The sequence below is a fragment of the Tetrao urogallus genome (genome assembly GCF_951394365.1).
Source record: "Tetrao urogallus genome assembly, chromosome: 1".
NCBI classification, from domain to species: domain Eukaryota; kingdom Metazoa; phylum Chordata; class Aves; order Galliformes; family Phasianidae; genus Tetrao; species Tetrao urogallus.
In genome coordinates this window covers 72,028,409-72,042,418 of record NC_136813.1, presented here as the reverse complement: position 1 = coordinate 72,042,418, position 14,010 = coordinate 72,028,409, and the positions used below count along the sequence as shown (strand labels likewise).

General features: G+C 38.8%; 1 protein-coding gene across 1 annotated transcript; it reads right to left on the bottom strand.

The window, feature by feature from the left end:
• Positions 1 to 7,090: 7,090 nt before the first annotated feature.
• On the bottom strand, positions 7,091 to 13,398 carry LOC306958074 (toll-like receptor 7; the record flags this gene model as incomplete). Its single annotated transcript, XM_079549476.1, is given in 3 exon segments — positions 7,091 to 10,231; positions 13,361 to 13,368; positions 13,371 to 13,398. Coding segments are annotated over 3 exon segments (3,177 nt in total).
• Positions 13,399 to 14,010: the final 612 nt, after the last annotated feature.

Below are 14,010 nucleotides of genomic sequence, written 5' to 3'. Positions count from 1 at the left end.
GATTATTCAAAATAGTTGAAATTGAGTTAATATGACATCAAAAATTACATTTTTTTCTTTATAGCTGAAGGTGTTTTGAATATACGTGTATATGTACATGTATGTGTACATATACTTACATAACTGCTATTGGATTAATGTCTTTGCTTGAAGGTCAAGAATCTTGGAAGGCCTGGATTTCACCTCAGAACAGGATTTTGTTCGCAGAATTTCAGCCACAGGAAGTAGAAGTAAACTAGTTGGGAAGGAGAATGTCTTCAGTTTGTGTTTGCAACTTGTTTGTCCAATAGAGCAAGGCTTACTAAAATCCTTTTTTGGAAGTTGCTGCTTTTGCATCACAAACATGAGTTCAGAATAAATAAATGAGCACAGCTTAGTGACCGTGTTTCTACCAGCCCTCAAAATACGTTCCAAGATAACTGGAGAATTAAGTTATAAGATTTTATTATGAGTGGGATGGAGCATTGAGCTGCAACGTTCAAAAGCATAGTCTTGTCTGAATATAGTTCTTCTACATAGACCTGTGGATCTCAAATATTCTGAGTAAGTGATGAGTGAGAATAATCTGTGAACAAGAAAACAAGAATATAAGGTAAAAATTCACTTGCTTTAACTTTCAGGATTTTTTACTTCATACACGGAGAGCAATTTCAAAGAAAGCCTGATTGACTGAAAGCCTCTCTTTGATTGAAAGTTGTACATGATCAGGAAAAACACAAAACTGGGAATGTGTTTTTAAGCAACACCTACTTCTGGAACCTCTCATTCTTGTGAAATAATTTAAAAAATATTAATTGTGTTAGGTTTGCAGATATCACTATGTGGAGTACAGCACAGATAAACTCAGTAGCTAAGGCAGTGAAAATGAACATAGCTTTTAAAAAGAAAGAAAATGTTCAGAAAAAAAATAATAATGGAAACCTAAAAACTTCAGTTGTGCAAACTTACTTCTGTTTCTATGATCATATAAATCCATTGTTAATCTTTTTGTCATACCGTTGCTAGGAAGAGCCTGAAACATTATTTCCTTAAATATTCCTGAGTGAGTTTGCACTGGCAAAGATGATTTTTATTTTGTGTGTGTTTCCTTTAAAACAGCACAGTTACCTAGGTCTGCTTTTGCTCAAAACTCTGCTGTTAGCAGTATGCCTCAGTAACAATAAAGGAAGGAAAGAAAAGACCAAATCAATAAAGCCACAGGTTTATATCATTGGTTATTCTAATATCACATCTTCAGCTGCATATATTGAACAAAAATACTCTCTCACCAAAACAAAACAAAAAACATTTTTATGTAACTTAGCAGGACTTTCATCTACCTCAGCACAACCTCAATAATCTGTACACCCAAATTAAAAGTTTCTCTCTGTGAGTACATTTGATTCTCAGCTTAGCTATATTTCTAATAATTCCATGTACAAGTGAATGTGCTCATTAACAAGCAACACATTCACGTTGCTTTTACAGGTTGGATGGCTAAATTCGCTTTTCCAGTTTCACCAGCAGCAAATGCACAATGTAGAAGTGGTTTGACTTCTCTGTACCTTACTTTTCCCATTTATACTGCTGGAGATAATGATGGATGAATGTGTATGTCCTTTGCATTTAGACAGACAATTTATCTTCCCAAATTAGGAGGCTAACTTCCACACACAATCGATGATGATGAGTTACAACAGAGGCAAGTGGGAAGAATTATAACCTGAATGACCTAATTATCTTGTTCAGAGTAAATGAGAGCTTATTTCCATAGTTAGGTACCTTCAGGTCAACATTTAGGAGAAGAAGAGGCAAACGGTATTCAGAAGACAAAAATTTTTTGCTGTTTTTGATACCCATTACCCAAATGTGAGATCTACTACAGAACAAAGTTTCCTGATCTTTACAGGGTCTTTTAAAGATTCTAAAGTTCATTTGCAAGATATCATGTTTCCTACAAAGTACTCCAACTTCATATCATCTCAACAAGGATGTAAGATAATGCTATGTGGAAATTAGACCTGTTTTGACTTCCAGAGGTCCTTTCCAATGTAAATCATTCTCATAGAGAGTCAACTTTAAATTCCTCATATGTGAAGCAAAGTACATATTCATATAAAACTATAATAGAATCACAGAATCATTAAAGTTGGAAAAGACCTCTAACATCATCTAGTCCAACCATCCTCCCACCACAGATATTGCCCACTAAACCACATCCTTAAGTACTTCCTCTACCCTTTCCTTGAACATCTTCAGGGACAGTGATTCCATCACCTCTGTGGGCAGCCTATTTCAATGCATTGCCATTGTTTCAAAGAAATTCTTTACAATACCCAATCTGAATTTTGCCTGGTACAGCTTGCAGCTATTCCCTCTAGTGTTATCACTGCTATCTGGCAGAAGAGGCCAACACCCATCTTGCTACAACCTTCTTTCTGGTATTTGTAGACAGCAATAAGGTCTCCCCTGAGCCTCCTCTTCTCCAGACTGAAGAATCCCAGTTCCCTCAGCCACTCTCCATAAGACTTGTGCTCCAGACTCTTCACAGCTTTGTTCCCCTTCTCTGAATACGCTACAGTGCCTCAATATTTTTCTTGTAATGAGGGGCCTAACACTGAATGCAGTACATGAGGTGCAGCCCCACCAGAGCTGGGAACAGAAAGACAATCATCTCCAAGCTCCTGCTGACTGCATTATTTCTGATACAAGTTAGGATACCATTAGCCTTCTTGACCACCTGGGCACACTGCTGGCTCAGATTCAGCTGAGTGTTGACCAACGTCCTTTGATTCTTTTCCTCCACACAGCTTTCCAGCCATCCTTCCCCAAGCCTGTAGCATTGCCTGGGGTTCTGGTGCAAGATCCGATGCTTGGCCTTGTTAAACTTTATCACTTTGCTCCAGCCCATTGATCTAGTCTGTCCAGATACTTCTGTAAGGTCTTCCTACCCCAGGCAGATCAATACTTTTACTCAACTTGGTGTTGTCTGCATTTTTACTGAGATTGCACTCAATTCTCTCATCCAAATAATCAATAAAGATCTTAAACAGAATGGGTCCCAATATCAACCTCTGAGGAACAACACTCACTACCAGTCACCAGCTGGATTTAAACCAGTTCATCACCACTTTCTCAATGCTACATGCGTAGCCAGTTTTTACTGAGTTTCATTTAGTTTTCATTGTTCTTCTTGTGCCAAAATAACAATATCACCATATCTATAAATACTGCATTTTTCTGCTGATCGTACAAGAATTGTAAAAACGTGATCAATTTGCCAACATCCCTTCTCTTCTTCCTGCTTCTCCCTAGTCCATGTGTAGTTGTTTTAGGCCATGTAGTCTAAATACCAAGTGTAGTCATTATTTAGTATAATCTTGCTAATGAAACAGAAGACTGACAAAGAACAGTTTTGGTTAACACATTTGCTGTTTATAGTATTTCTGATATTTTTCTGTCCACGTGATATTGAGGACCAGCTTGGCACTGGCTGCATATGTAAATCTGGAGCAAGATGATGACTCATGTAACTGAAGGCATCTGCAGCATAGTGGCTTACATCTGACATAGTCACCTTAGGAACACCTCATGGCTAATGGGGAGAAATCTTACTTTTGGTGTGGAATTACTTTGACTCACCTTAAGCCTCTGAGTTAGGATAAGTGATATTTGTCAAATGCCTCTATCTCACCTCTGAAAGGAGAATGAAGTTTAGACATGTTAATGCAGCTGTAGACGTCCACCTTTAGGTTAGCCAAGTATCCTTATGCTCTTCTTCCTCATTGACTTCACACCAGTTCACAAGATATACCACTATAAAACCATATGAAACTGGAATAGAAAACCTCTCACTCTAAAGTGCTGTATAAGTTCAGACATTCTTACACCAACCACGCAAGCAATACCCAAAGTCAAAAATGAGTAGTTTGAATCTGTCAAAAAACTTCCATTTCTTGGTGCCCCCTTATAATAAAAGATTCCAGAAGGGATGAAGGGCATGCTTATTTAATAAATGCATTCACTAAAATCCTAGCTAATACTAAATTCAATTATTTTTCCAATTAGAGACTTAGATTGTGCCTACACTCACTGAAAAGTTGCTAGCTGCCATTTATGAAATGACTTCAAAAACAATCAATCAATCAAACAAACAACAATAAAACAAAGAAATATTAGAACAAATTCAGTTGTCCTCTGACTACAGGAATAATCTTTAGCCTGAAAAATATGCAAAGTCCTGGACAATAGGTGGCCTTCTCTGAATATATCCTGAAGCATTTTAAGAGAAGGATGTAGGCCTGTTTCAGCTAATTAGAATCATAGAATCATAGAATCACTCAGGCTGGAAAAGACTTTAAAGACCCATCAAGTCCAACCACGACCTAACCATATGACCCTAGTTGTAACAACCCTCCACTAAATCATGTCCCTGAGCACCACATCCAAACGGTTTTTAAACACATCCAGGCATGGTGACTCAACCACCTCCCTGGGGAGCCTATTCCAGTGCTTAACAACCCTTTCTGTAAAGAAGTTTTTCCTGATATCCAACCTAAACTTACCCTGGTGCAACTTAAGGCCATAATACATCCTCTCCAAAGTGCCACAGAACACAGAAATAGAATGAGGGACACAGAAATTATCATTTTAGATTAAGATAGAAAGAGAGATAGAAATTGGTGATTCAGTCTTTCTCATTCTCTCCTTATTCCCCTGACTACGTGTTTATTTGCAGGGGAAAAGCACAGATATTGCAAAGTGCTTTGCCACATGAAAGTGGCAGTGGGATCTATTCTCTGTAATGAAGGCTCTGTCTGAGAGCACTAGCCCTAACACTGAGAAGTGCCATGTCAGTAGATAGCTTGATTTCCACTTCAGATCACAGCACAGTTCAACATCTCTCTCTGATACTCCCAAAAGGGTTCATGCTGCATTCTTGGCCTCTCTGTGCTCTTGCACTACAGCATGAATAAGTCCCTTGCCACACCACAAGATCAGAATTTTATATATATACCCATTGCCACTCATTGCATACCCATCCTTTGGTCAGTTATCAGTACAAGAGTAGAAAATACTTCTCTCAACCTCAGGTATGCCAAGCGATTTTATGCCCTGGCACTATCCACTCAGGCTGAAAAAGAGAAAACTGCTCTAGACAGAAGTGCTTTGGGGAGAAAGGGAGACACAGCATGGCAGTAACTGAAGGATAGAAGTTCTTAATTTAGCATTCCCTTATGAAGAGAGTTGCATTAGATCTCATGTTATTCTATTTGCAGACACAGATTGTTTAGGCTTACTAACACAATCCTTACAAGGTATTACTTAAAATATAACCATAAAACACCCACTCTGTTAACTATGCCCTCCTCTTTCTCATGCTTCAGATATTCATCAATAAAACTGGTGTGACAAACTGGGGGAAAAATAACCCTCTTATTTTCTGTAACATTATGTGAAGTGTTGTTTTTTTGTTTTGCTTTTTTTGTGTGTGTTTGCGTTCTTGTGCGCCTGGTTGCTTAGAACTAAATCAAAAAGGAGTTGTTCAAGGAAAGGACTGGGCAGAAATGTAGGTGAATAAGTGCAGGAGGCAGCCAAGTAGGTTCTAAGCAGCAGTAAGGCTTTGAGAGAGATGAGAGAAGCTGTCCAAAGTGTACTGTAGACAGAAGTGCAAGGAAACACACGTAAGTTTAAACTGTCATTGAAAAATCTCCAGCTGAATTACTTTCATGTGCTTGTATAGGATGCTCTATGAACTAAAGCAGGGAGCAGGCTCAAATATTTATTTTCCTGAACAGTGTTTCTTTTCCTCTTTAGGATACGTCTAAAGTCAAACCCATTCCCAGTTCACACTTTCAACAGCTGCTGTGAGAAATAGACCTGCCGGGAGAACAAGGAGGCAAAGGAAGTTTGAAGATGCTCTGGAGCAACAACAATATGGCTAAAGAAACAATCAGGTGGGTGCTATCCTTTTGCAACTTGGTCTTACATGTTTTGTACTTTGACTGTGTTTTGTTCTGGAGAAAGTCTGGGCAGCCAGAGGCAAACAAATCAGTCATTTAAGCATGGTCCCACGTAGCCATTGTTTTTTGCTACTCTTTCCACCTCTCTCAACTTCTTTTTTTCCTACCTTTCTTTCCTTCTTTCTTTCTTTCTCTTCTCTCCTTTTCTTTGTTTTCTTTCTTTCTTTCTTTTTTTTTTTTTCCTTCCTCCTCAGTCTATCTGCTTGTTGTCCTGTCTTTCTTTTTCACTCCCATGTGCCAGCTCCATGCAAAGACTCCCTTTACCTTGTAATTCCTCCTGATCCACAGCTTGCAAGCTCTCCTGACTTGTTTCTCTTCTCTCACACTTTCCCATTTTGGTACATGCAAGTTCTTCAAAATCTTTTCTGATTTACAACCTTTGTGACAATGCAGTGGTGGGAGATGGGAGATCTCCCATACCTCATCCAAGCTTCTGCCATAAGTCCCACCAGCATATCATCTCCCCAGTGGCTAGCGCTGTTGCCCCGTCAAGCAGAACTGGTAGGCTCAGCAGATGGAAGCCTGCGTTGCAGAGTTAATCATGCATACATTTCCCCAATTCCTAAACATGAAATTCACCTAAAGTATTTTCTGAAATTAACATTTTGTGTTTTTTCCTGTTTTCATAAATACACACAAATGCATTAACAATATTTTTCTATTAAAATTACATTTACTCCAACAGTGATCCAAACAGCAGCAATCTCAAGCATGACTGAACTCCTCCTAGCATCTTGGGAACTAGATTGAGCTGATCAATTGTCTCACTCACACTTGACCCAGCCAGGTGATGTCAGATGTTCTCCACTGAACTGAAACAGGGAGTGGTGACTCTGTTGCATCTTCTCTTGCTGCAAATGTTAAATGAGGTGTGCATCAGCTAAACATCTGTGCTGGCAACAGTTTATATTTAATGTTGTCATAGCGAAACAGTTGAATTATTATCTTTGGAACAGATTGTGCATTTCATTTTTGAGAATCATATCACAATTACATTTATCCTCTCCACTTTCACATTTTCTCCATAGCAAGTTCAGTATCTTTTCCTCACCACACACAGTAACAGTATTTTACAGGGAGCAGTAAAGCTAAACAGTCTCCTGGAGAAGTTTGTTGTAAGCCAGGGTATTGTTCACAGCTATGGCATTTTTCAGACACTGCCAGAAGTAAGGCTGAGATCGAGGGTTAGTTGGCCATTCCAGAACAGAACTTCTGCACAGCCTCTTCCTCAGCCGAACATATCGGGACTTCTGTAATACTTTCTCAAGAAATATCAAGATAATCACATCAATTTTTTCATCTAGAAGTCGTTGGTGGGCCATGTAAAATGTTGTCTTGAAAGTGCCACTTTTAATATACTTGTTGGTCAGCACAAATATGGTCTTTTTGCTCAGTTGAATACTCTGGGAAAGGTTGTCAAAGACTGGCTGTCCTGGAAGCCAGTCTCTTTCTTCCAAGCATAAATTGAACTGTCTGGCTTTTTGATCTTCCAGCTTTTCAACCAATTCTGTCATCACCCATTCATTCACAGCCAGATCAGTATTGTCATAGGCAATAAAAGCATCATAGCAGGCATCTGGTAAAGGTAAACGTCTATAGCCTTTCAACTTGGCAGTGCAGTAATGATAGCTATACCACACATCCCAGAAATAGAGGTGACTCATAACTGCAAACGTTATTAAACTTAGGACAGCTGAAGTTGATAAAGCATACATGATCAAATAGGATGTGTCCAGCTCACAGGTATTCAGATCCAGGAAAACCAAGCTCCTTCCTTTGTGTGCCCCTGGGCCAGCACAGGTCACATCTGTGGCCAGAAGAGGAATTGTCACGTGAGTCTGATTGATCCACCCAACAAACCATACTGCATCACAGTTGCACTTGAAAGGATTGTTGTGCAAAAGCAGCATCCTCAGGTTGTTTATGATATTCTCAGGGAAGCTAGATTTCTTAATTATTTGGATCTTGTTTGAGCTGAGGTCCAAGTATGACAACGTAATGGCACCTCTGAGAAAATATTTGGTTATCCGTGTAATACGATTGTTTCGGAGTATCAGTTCTTGAAGAGTTGAAGTGCAATTGGACAGCTTTCGGGGAACAGTAGTCAGAAGGTTATTGCTGAGGTCCAGAGTTATTAGCCTGGTCAATAAGTAGAGTTTTCCCCAGTTGAATGTCTTCAACCGGTTACTGGTTAAGTTCAGTATCTTGAGTTCTGGAGGCATAGCTGAAAAAACATCAGGAGGTAAAAAGCTGAGCATGTTAGAGGAAATATCCAGTTGTTCCAGTTTGGTCAGATTCTTGAAGAATGACAGATATTCAGTCTTCCCATCTGCCCAAAAAATATCTAAACGATTTCCCCGAAATTCTAAAGTTTTAAGAGATTGACTTTCCATCCCCATGCTAATAGAGGTAGAAATCTCATTCTCATTCATCATCAGCTTCTTCAGATAGGCCAAGTTTTTCATAAAACTAAGCACGTGACTAACACCTTCTGCCAGAAAGTAATGTTTGTTATTGCTCAGATCTAGAACTTCTAAAAATTTCAGCTCTTTGAAAGCAGTTGAGTATAGCAAATCAATCCTGTTGTTAGAAAAATCCAGATATTTCAATCCAGACAGGTAGCAGAATTCGCTTCCATTTAAAGTTTGACTTATGGCATTACCTGACAAGTTGAGGCATTTGAGGAAACTAAGATCCTGGAAGTCTACAGAGTTAACAAAAAATATGTTGTTTCTGCTTAAATCTAGAGTTTTTCCATAATTCATGCAATCTTCATTGACCGAAGGTTGGTAGGAATCAGCCTCTTTGTCTTTAGACTTGCAACTTCGACCATACTCATCATACCTAAAGTAATGCATCTCTTGTAAAACTTGCCTGCTGTATTGCTCTACTGTAATCCTGGGATCAGAGCAAAATCCATAAAAGTTATTTTCACCTGAAGAAGGAGAAATTTTATTCACTGAGAGATCTATGATTTTGAGAGCTTGGAATTTCTTGAACACTCTTAGGTCAGCAATTTTAATAAAATTAGTCCCAAGATCCAACACTGTCAGATTTCTAAGACCGAGTAATGGATCTAGATTTCCTTCTCTCAGTTCTTTAAAGACATAACCCTTGATTCTTAGGGTTTCCAGGTTAGAGAGGGAGGAAAATGTCTTAGACAGATTCAAGGATGGAGAATACATCTGCAATTCAAAATTAAAGGACAGATCCAGCTCTACAAGACTGGGGATAAGCTTCAAAAATTGAGCGTCTCCAATCTCCTTTATGAGGAAGTTTTGGGATAGGTCAAGATCTTTGAGATTCTTGATGGTTTTAAACCAGCTGCTTGGTATACTCCGAAGAGAGTTACTGTGAAGCCTCAAAATTCTTAATTTTTTCAAGGAATAAAAAGCCTTTGAATGAATCTTAATTGAGATATTAGGGCAGGGAGTACAAGGATATGGGGCATTATAGCAACGTGGGCAATTGCCACTGAGATCAAGAATTTCTAGGTTGTGAAGGGTACTTAAATCATGTTCCTGAACCTCTTGAATTCTGTTATTGTAAATATACAATTCTTTTAAAGTTGAAGACAAGTTGGGTGGAATAAAAGTTAAGTTGTTAGACTTCAGGGAGAGTACTGTCAAATTTTTCAGATTCAGAAAGGCTGTTTTTTCAATTTCAAAAGAAACATTGCACGGATTACGGTAGTAACAATTCTGTCCCAGATACAGTAATTCTATATTTCTTAGCCCTGAAAAAGTGTTTTTTTTAATAGAAAAAATTTTGTTTGCTTCCAGACTCAGCAGTCGTAGACTAGCAGGAAGACCCTGGGGTATTTCTGACAGTTGGTTTGCATCCAAATACAATGACTTCAGTCTTGTCAGAGCGGCAAAACTGCCATTCTCAATTGATGGTGGTGTGGTGCACACACTATCTTTGGGTCCCAGTCTGGGAGGCACGCAGTTGCATCTGAAGTCAATCTCCACAAGGTTTTCAAGCTGAATAAAGGATGCTGGAGAGATACGGGGGATATGGTTAATAGTCAGGGTCAGGTTAGTAGCGTTTCCAGGGATCCCTCTGGGGACTTCCGTGAGGTGACGATCGCTGCAGTCTACTCTCACAGTACCTTCAAAGGCTTCCACATCACAGGGTAAAGTTTTGGGAAACCAATGTCCTGATAGCCACATTGGAAATAAGAAGAGCAAGACAGTCAGCAGCGCATTTGACATCTTTGCATGACGTACCTAAAAATAAGGAAGTAGGGAGGTATCAATCAAATGCAATGGCAACAAATGTCATAGGACATGTACTGGGGCAAACCAAACACAGGGATAACCTAGGATCTTGTCTCATGCTGGCCAGAAATGGATGTGTAGGAAGGATTCTAAATCTGGGGGAAGGCGTGTATTGACATTTCCTCAGATGTTTTTTTTTCTTTATTATAATTAAATATTGCACTGATAAGACAAATATCACTCTCTAAATAGTGAATCATAAAGAAATTAAGGAATCTGCTAAAAAAAAAGACAAGGTATGTACTTAAGTCTGTTTACGTGAATTCTCTTTATTTAAGGGTAAGCAATGTTAGATATCCAGCAGAATGCAGCTGTATAATATACATAAACGAGCAAAGTAAATTTTCAGAAGGAATATGGATGTACTTCAATATCCTTTAATAGCAGCTTACATTTTCACTGTCCAATAAGGAGAGAGGGTCCAGGGGGCTTTATGTTAATTGTAGGTCTAAATAGAAAAATAAAAGGTGTTTAAAATTGAGTATGTCTCTTAAAAGTGTTGTAGTAATTCAGTACATACAAGGACCTGCTCACTGCATAGACAGTATGGGAAAACACTACTGAGAGTTCCCCTGAACATGTTTTGTATATGACAGATTAACTGGGACTTCCTGTTTTATGCTCTGTTTACATACAATAGTGTATCCTTTCAGTATCCTTTCAGAAGTGTTTCTTTGTTATTTCAGATAACAACACTAAATCTCCTGTTCATCTATGTATCTGGAGGAGAGCTCTACTGACTAGCGAGGCAGCAAATGGAAGTGAAGCTAGATCAAATCTCTCACAGCACTGCATTTCTGCTCTCTAGATTCAACAACTAGATAGAATCACTTCAGGGATTCATTCAGTGAGCTTTTGAATACAAGGCCTCAGTATGGATGGAAAAATGCAAAAGTCTAGGGCAGATCCTGAGCTCTCTATTTTTGCACTTGAAAATCATATAGCATTCCTAGTACTAGAAGCCTTTCCTCCACTGTGATCTCTTTTCCTTTTCTGAGGAAGAGCTACAGAATCTTCTTCTCTTCAGTGAGTTCACAGAAAATGGAAATTTGGTTAAATATCCAGATTGGTAGCCCTTTCCCAACATTTTTACAATTACTCAAGGAAAAAGCTGCCCTTGAATTTCAAGGCAATGAGTCATATCTAATTATCTTCAGTTCTTGTGAATCATTAGTTGTATCAAAATAATCTTCATTTGGTATATACTAGTTTACTTTGGAAACTCACCCAGACTGAAGACATGGATCAGATCATTCACCAGTGTCTTCAGTACAGTCTAACAAGTTAACTTTAGAGGAATTTAACTTTTCTAATTTTCTAACATAGACAAGCACTTGAATGAAAATGATGAATAAGAATAATCAGAGCAAGATGGGAGCTAATATGGAGAAGATAAAATACATTTGTTTCCTTTGACTATCCAAAAATTTTTTTGAAGACTTCTTTATTTCTGAATTAATGTAGACAAGAAGGTGGGAGGGAAAAGGAGGGACACTACCATTAAAATTAATCACATAGAAAACTGAGGGTCTGTCTTTCAATGAAAAGAGACAACATTTGGGTACGTTATTGTAAAAATTCTGCCTTCTTTCTTTACAAGGAAACACACTGAATTATTTATGTAATGACATTTTACTAGACGAGCAAAAACGCTAAGTAACAGTGCATTTAATTTTATTTACTGGTGCTATTCAACTAAATCCATGCCATGCAGCAAGCCTGGGAAAAAGGATGGCCTTGCCAACCACTGGAATCTGAGTTGAGTGGCTATTTTAAAATAAAAAAGGAAAACCTGCTGCAAACCACAGGTTTGCTGCTGTTGAGGAAAAGTTAGTCGGAATCATGGTCAAGTTAAGTTTGCTAAGTCAAGTTAAACCCCTCCATCCAAGCTCTAAATTAGGACTTGGACAACATGACATTGCTGCCTAGATCATCACCAACTTTCTCTGTGCATTTGTACTCAGATCCTACACTTGGGGACTAAATTCTAGGCACTTATTTGTATTTCTCAATGCAGTGCCATCAACCTGGAGTGCACTGGTATCTAGGAGTAAGCAGGGGAGCAGGGTAGGGCTCCTCTGCAGAGCTGCTCAGCCCTCACAGCGTGGAGGGAGTTGCCTGGGTATAGAGGCACTGTACTACTAGAGGCCTGAAGGCAGGTACAATGAATTTGGGACATCAAAGTCTTCAGGAACATCTTTGAAGGTTCCTTCTGGTGTCAAAAAATTGTCTACAGAGACTCGTAAAATGCTCAGATTTTGAATGCAGACCTGCTGCAGAATTTTTAGGAATCCAGGCATTTTTGCAGAGCAAGCCTAGCTTTTACTCTCTTTGAGTTTCATTTCTCTGCAAAACTTGCATCTCCATGTCCCTTTAATGTTAATGTTATTTTGCATGCCAATTGTTGCAGTCTGGTGCTGTGTAACTGTCCACATGCAACACACCTTGTGCCCAGTACTGTACTAGAGAAAAATAAAGAAGACAGATGAAATTAAAAGAAATAAGCAATCAAAGAATAGGGGTTGGAAGGAACCTCTGCCTATCAGAGTCCACTCTCTTACTAATGCTGGTTCCCAACAGTAGGCAATGCTAACTTGTACAAAGTTCTTGTATTCAGAAACGTAGTTTAAAAGTACACCTAAGATATGCATGTGAGTTGTCCTTTTCTCTGTGATCTATGTTTTTGTTCATAAGTTCAGAAATACTTCTATTCTAATATTAACTGAGGATATGTACAAATCCAAAACTGAATTCCATCTGATTTGTGGCGTTCTTCAAATATTCAGAAACAGCAGGACTGTAAGTATTCCTTATGCATTTTTAAAGGTGAAAGAGTGAAAGGCCAGAGAGCAATGAGCAACGCAGGAATTACAGCTAGTAGAAAACACTTTACTATACTCTTCCCCTAGTATATTAGTGTAAAACTCTCATTTCCTATCATTATTAAAATTGCAACTTATAGCCACAACAGTGAATTTGGACATCTAAAAGCAGAATTTGAGAATATACTCTTGAAAACCTTTCCCAGCAGTTCCAGCCCAAGAGCACTAACAACTTTAAAATGAAACTTTCACCTACCATTTTCTGTGTGCTGCCACTTCTGAAAGATTTGTCATGAGAAGAAACTGTAAATCAGTGCAGGAAAAAACAGCATAAAAAAGGTCTTCACTGGTTCAGATCCCGTAGAGAGGAATGGCATAACTCACTCAAGACAACAGCAGCAACCACTGCTTTATCGTTCTTCTCTTCAGCTGAACGGCAGCTTGAGAAATAATTAAACATGAAACAACTGCTGCAATCCACTTCCTCAAATATCTGGCTTTAAAATTAAAACAGCACTACCTCCGTTACTCCTCCACTCGTCATAAAAATAACTGAGCACTCCTATTTTTTCCATTTTAAACAGATTCCCGCATTGCTCACAAACCCACGTGCTGTTGCGACAACGGGGTTTTTTTGTTGCTGTTTAGTTTTCATCTCATGCTGAAACTTTCTCTGTTCTCTGTCGCTTTTGATCATGCTTCTCATTTTAAATTCCGTTGTTTACCTGTCCACACTGTTAGACCTCAAGGAACTATAAAGACTCCAAGATGCCACGGGGAACACCCAAAGGAGTGCAATTGTCAAATACTTGGAATGAGAAAGTGAGGTTAATCAGACAGGAGGGATGTGTTACGCAAGGGCAGCATTCACTTCGGGCAATATAAATTTGCAGTAGCTTGAGTTCC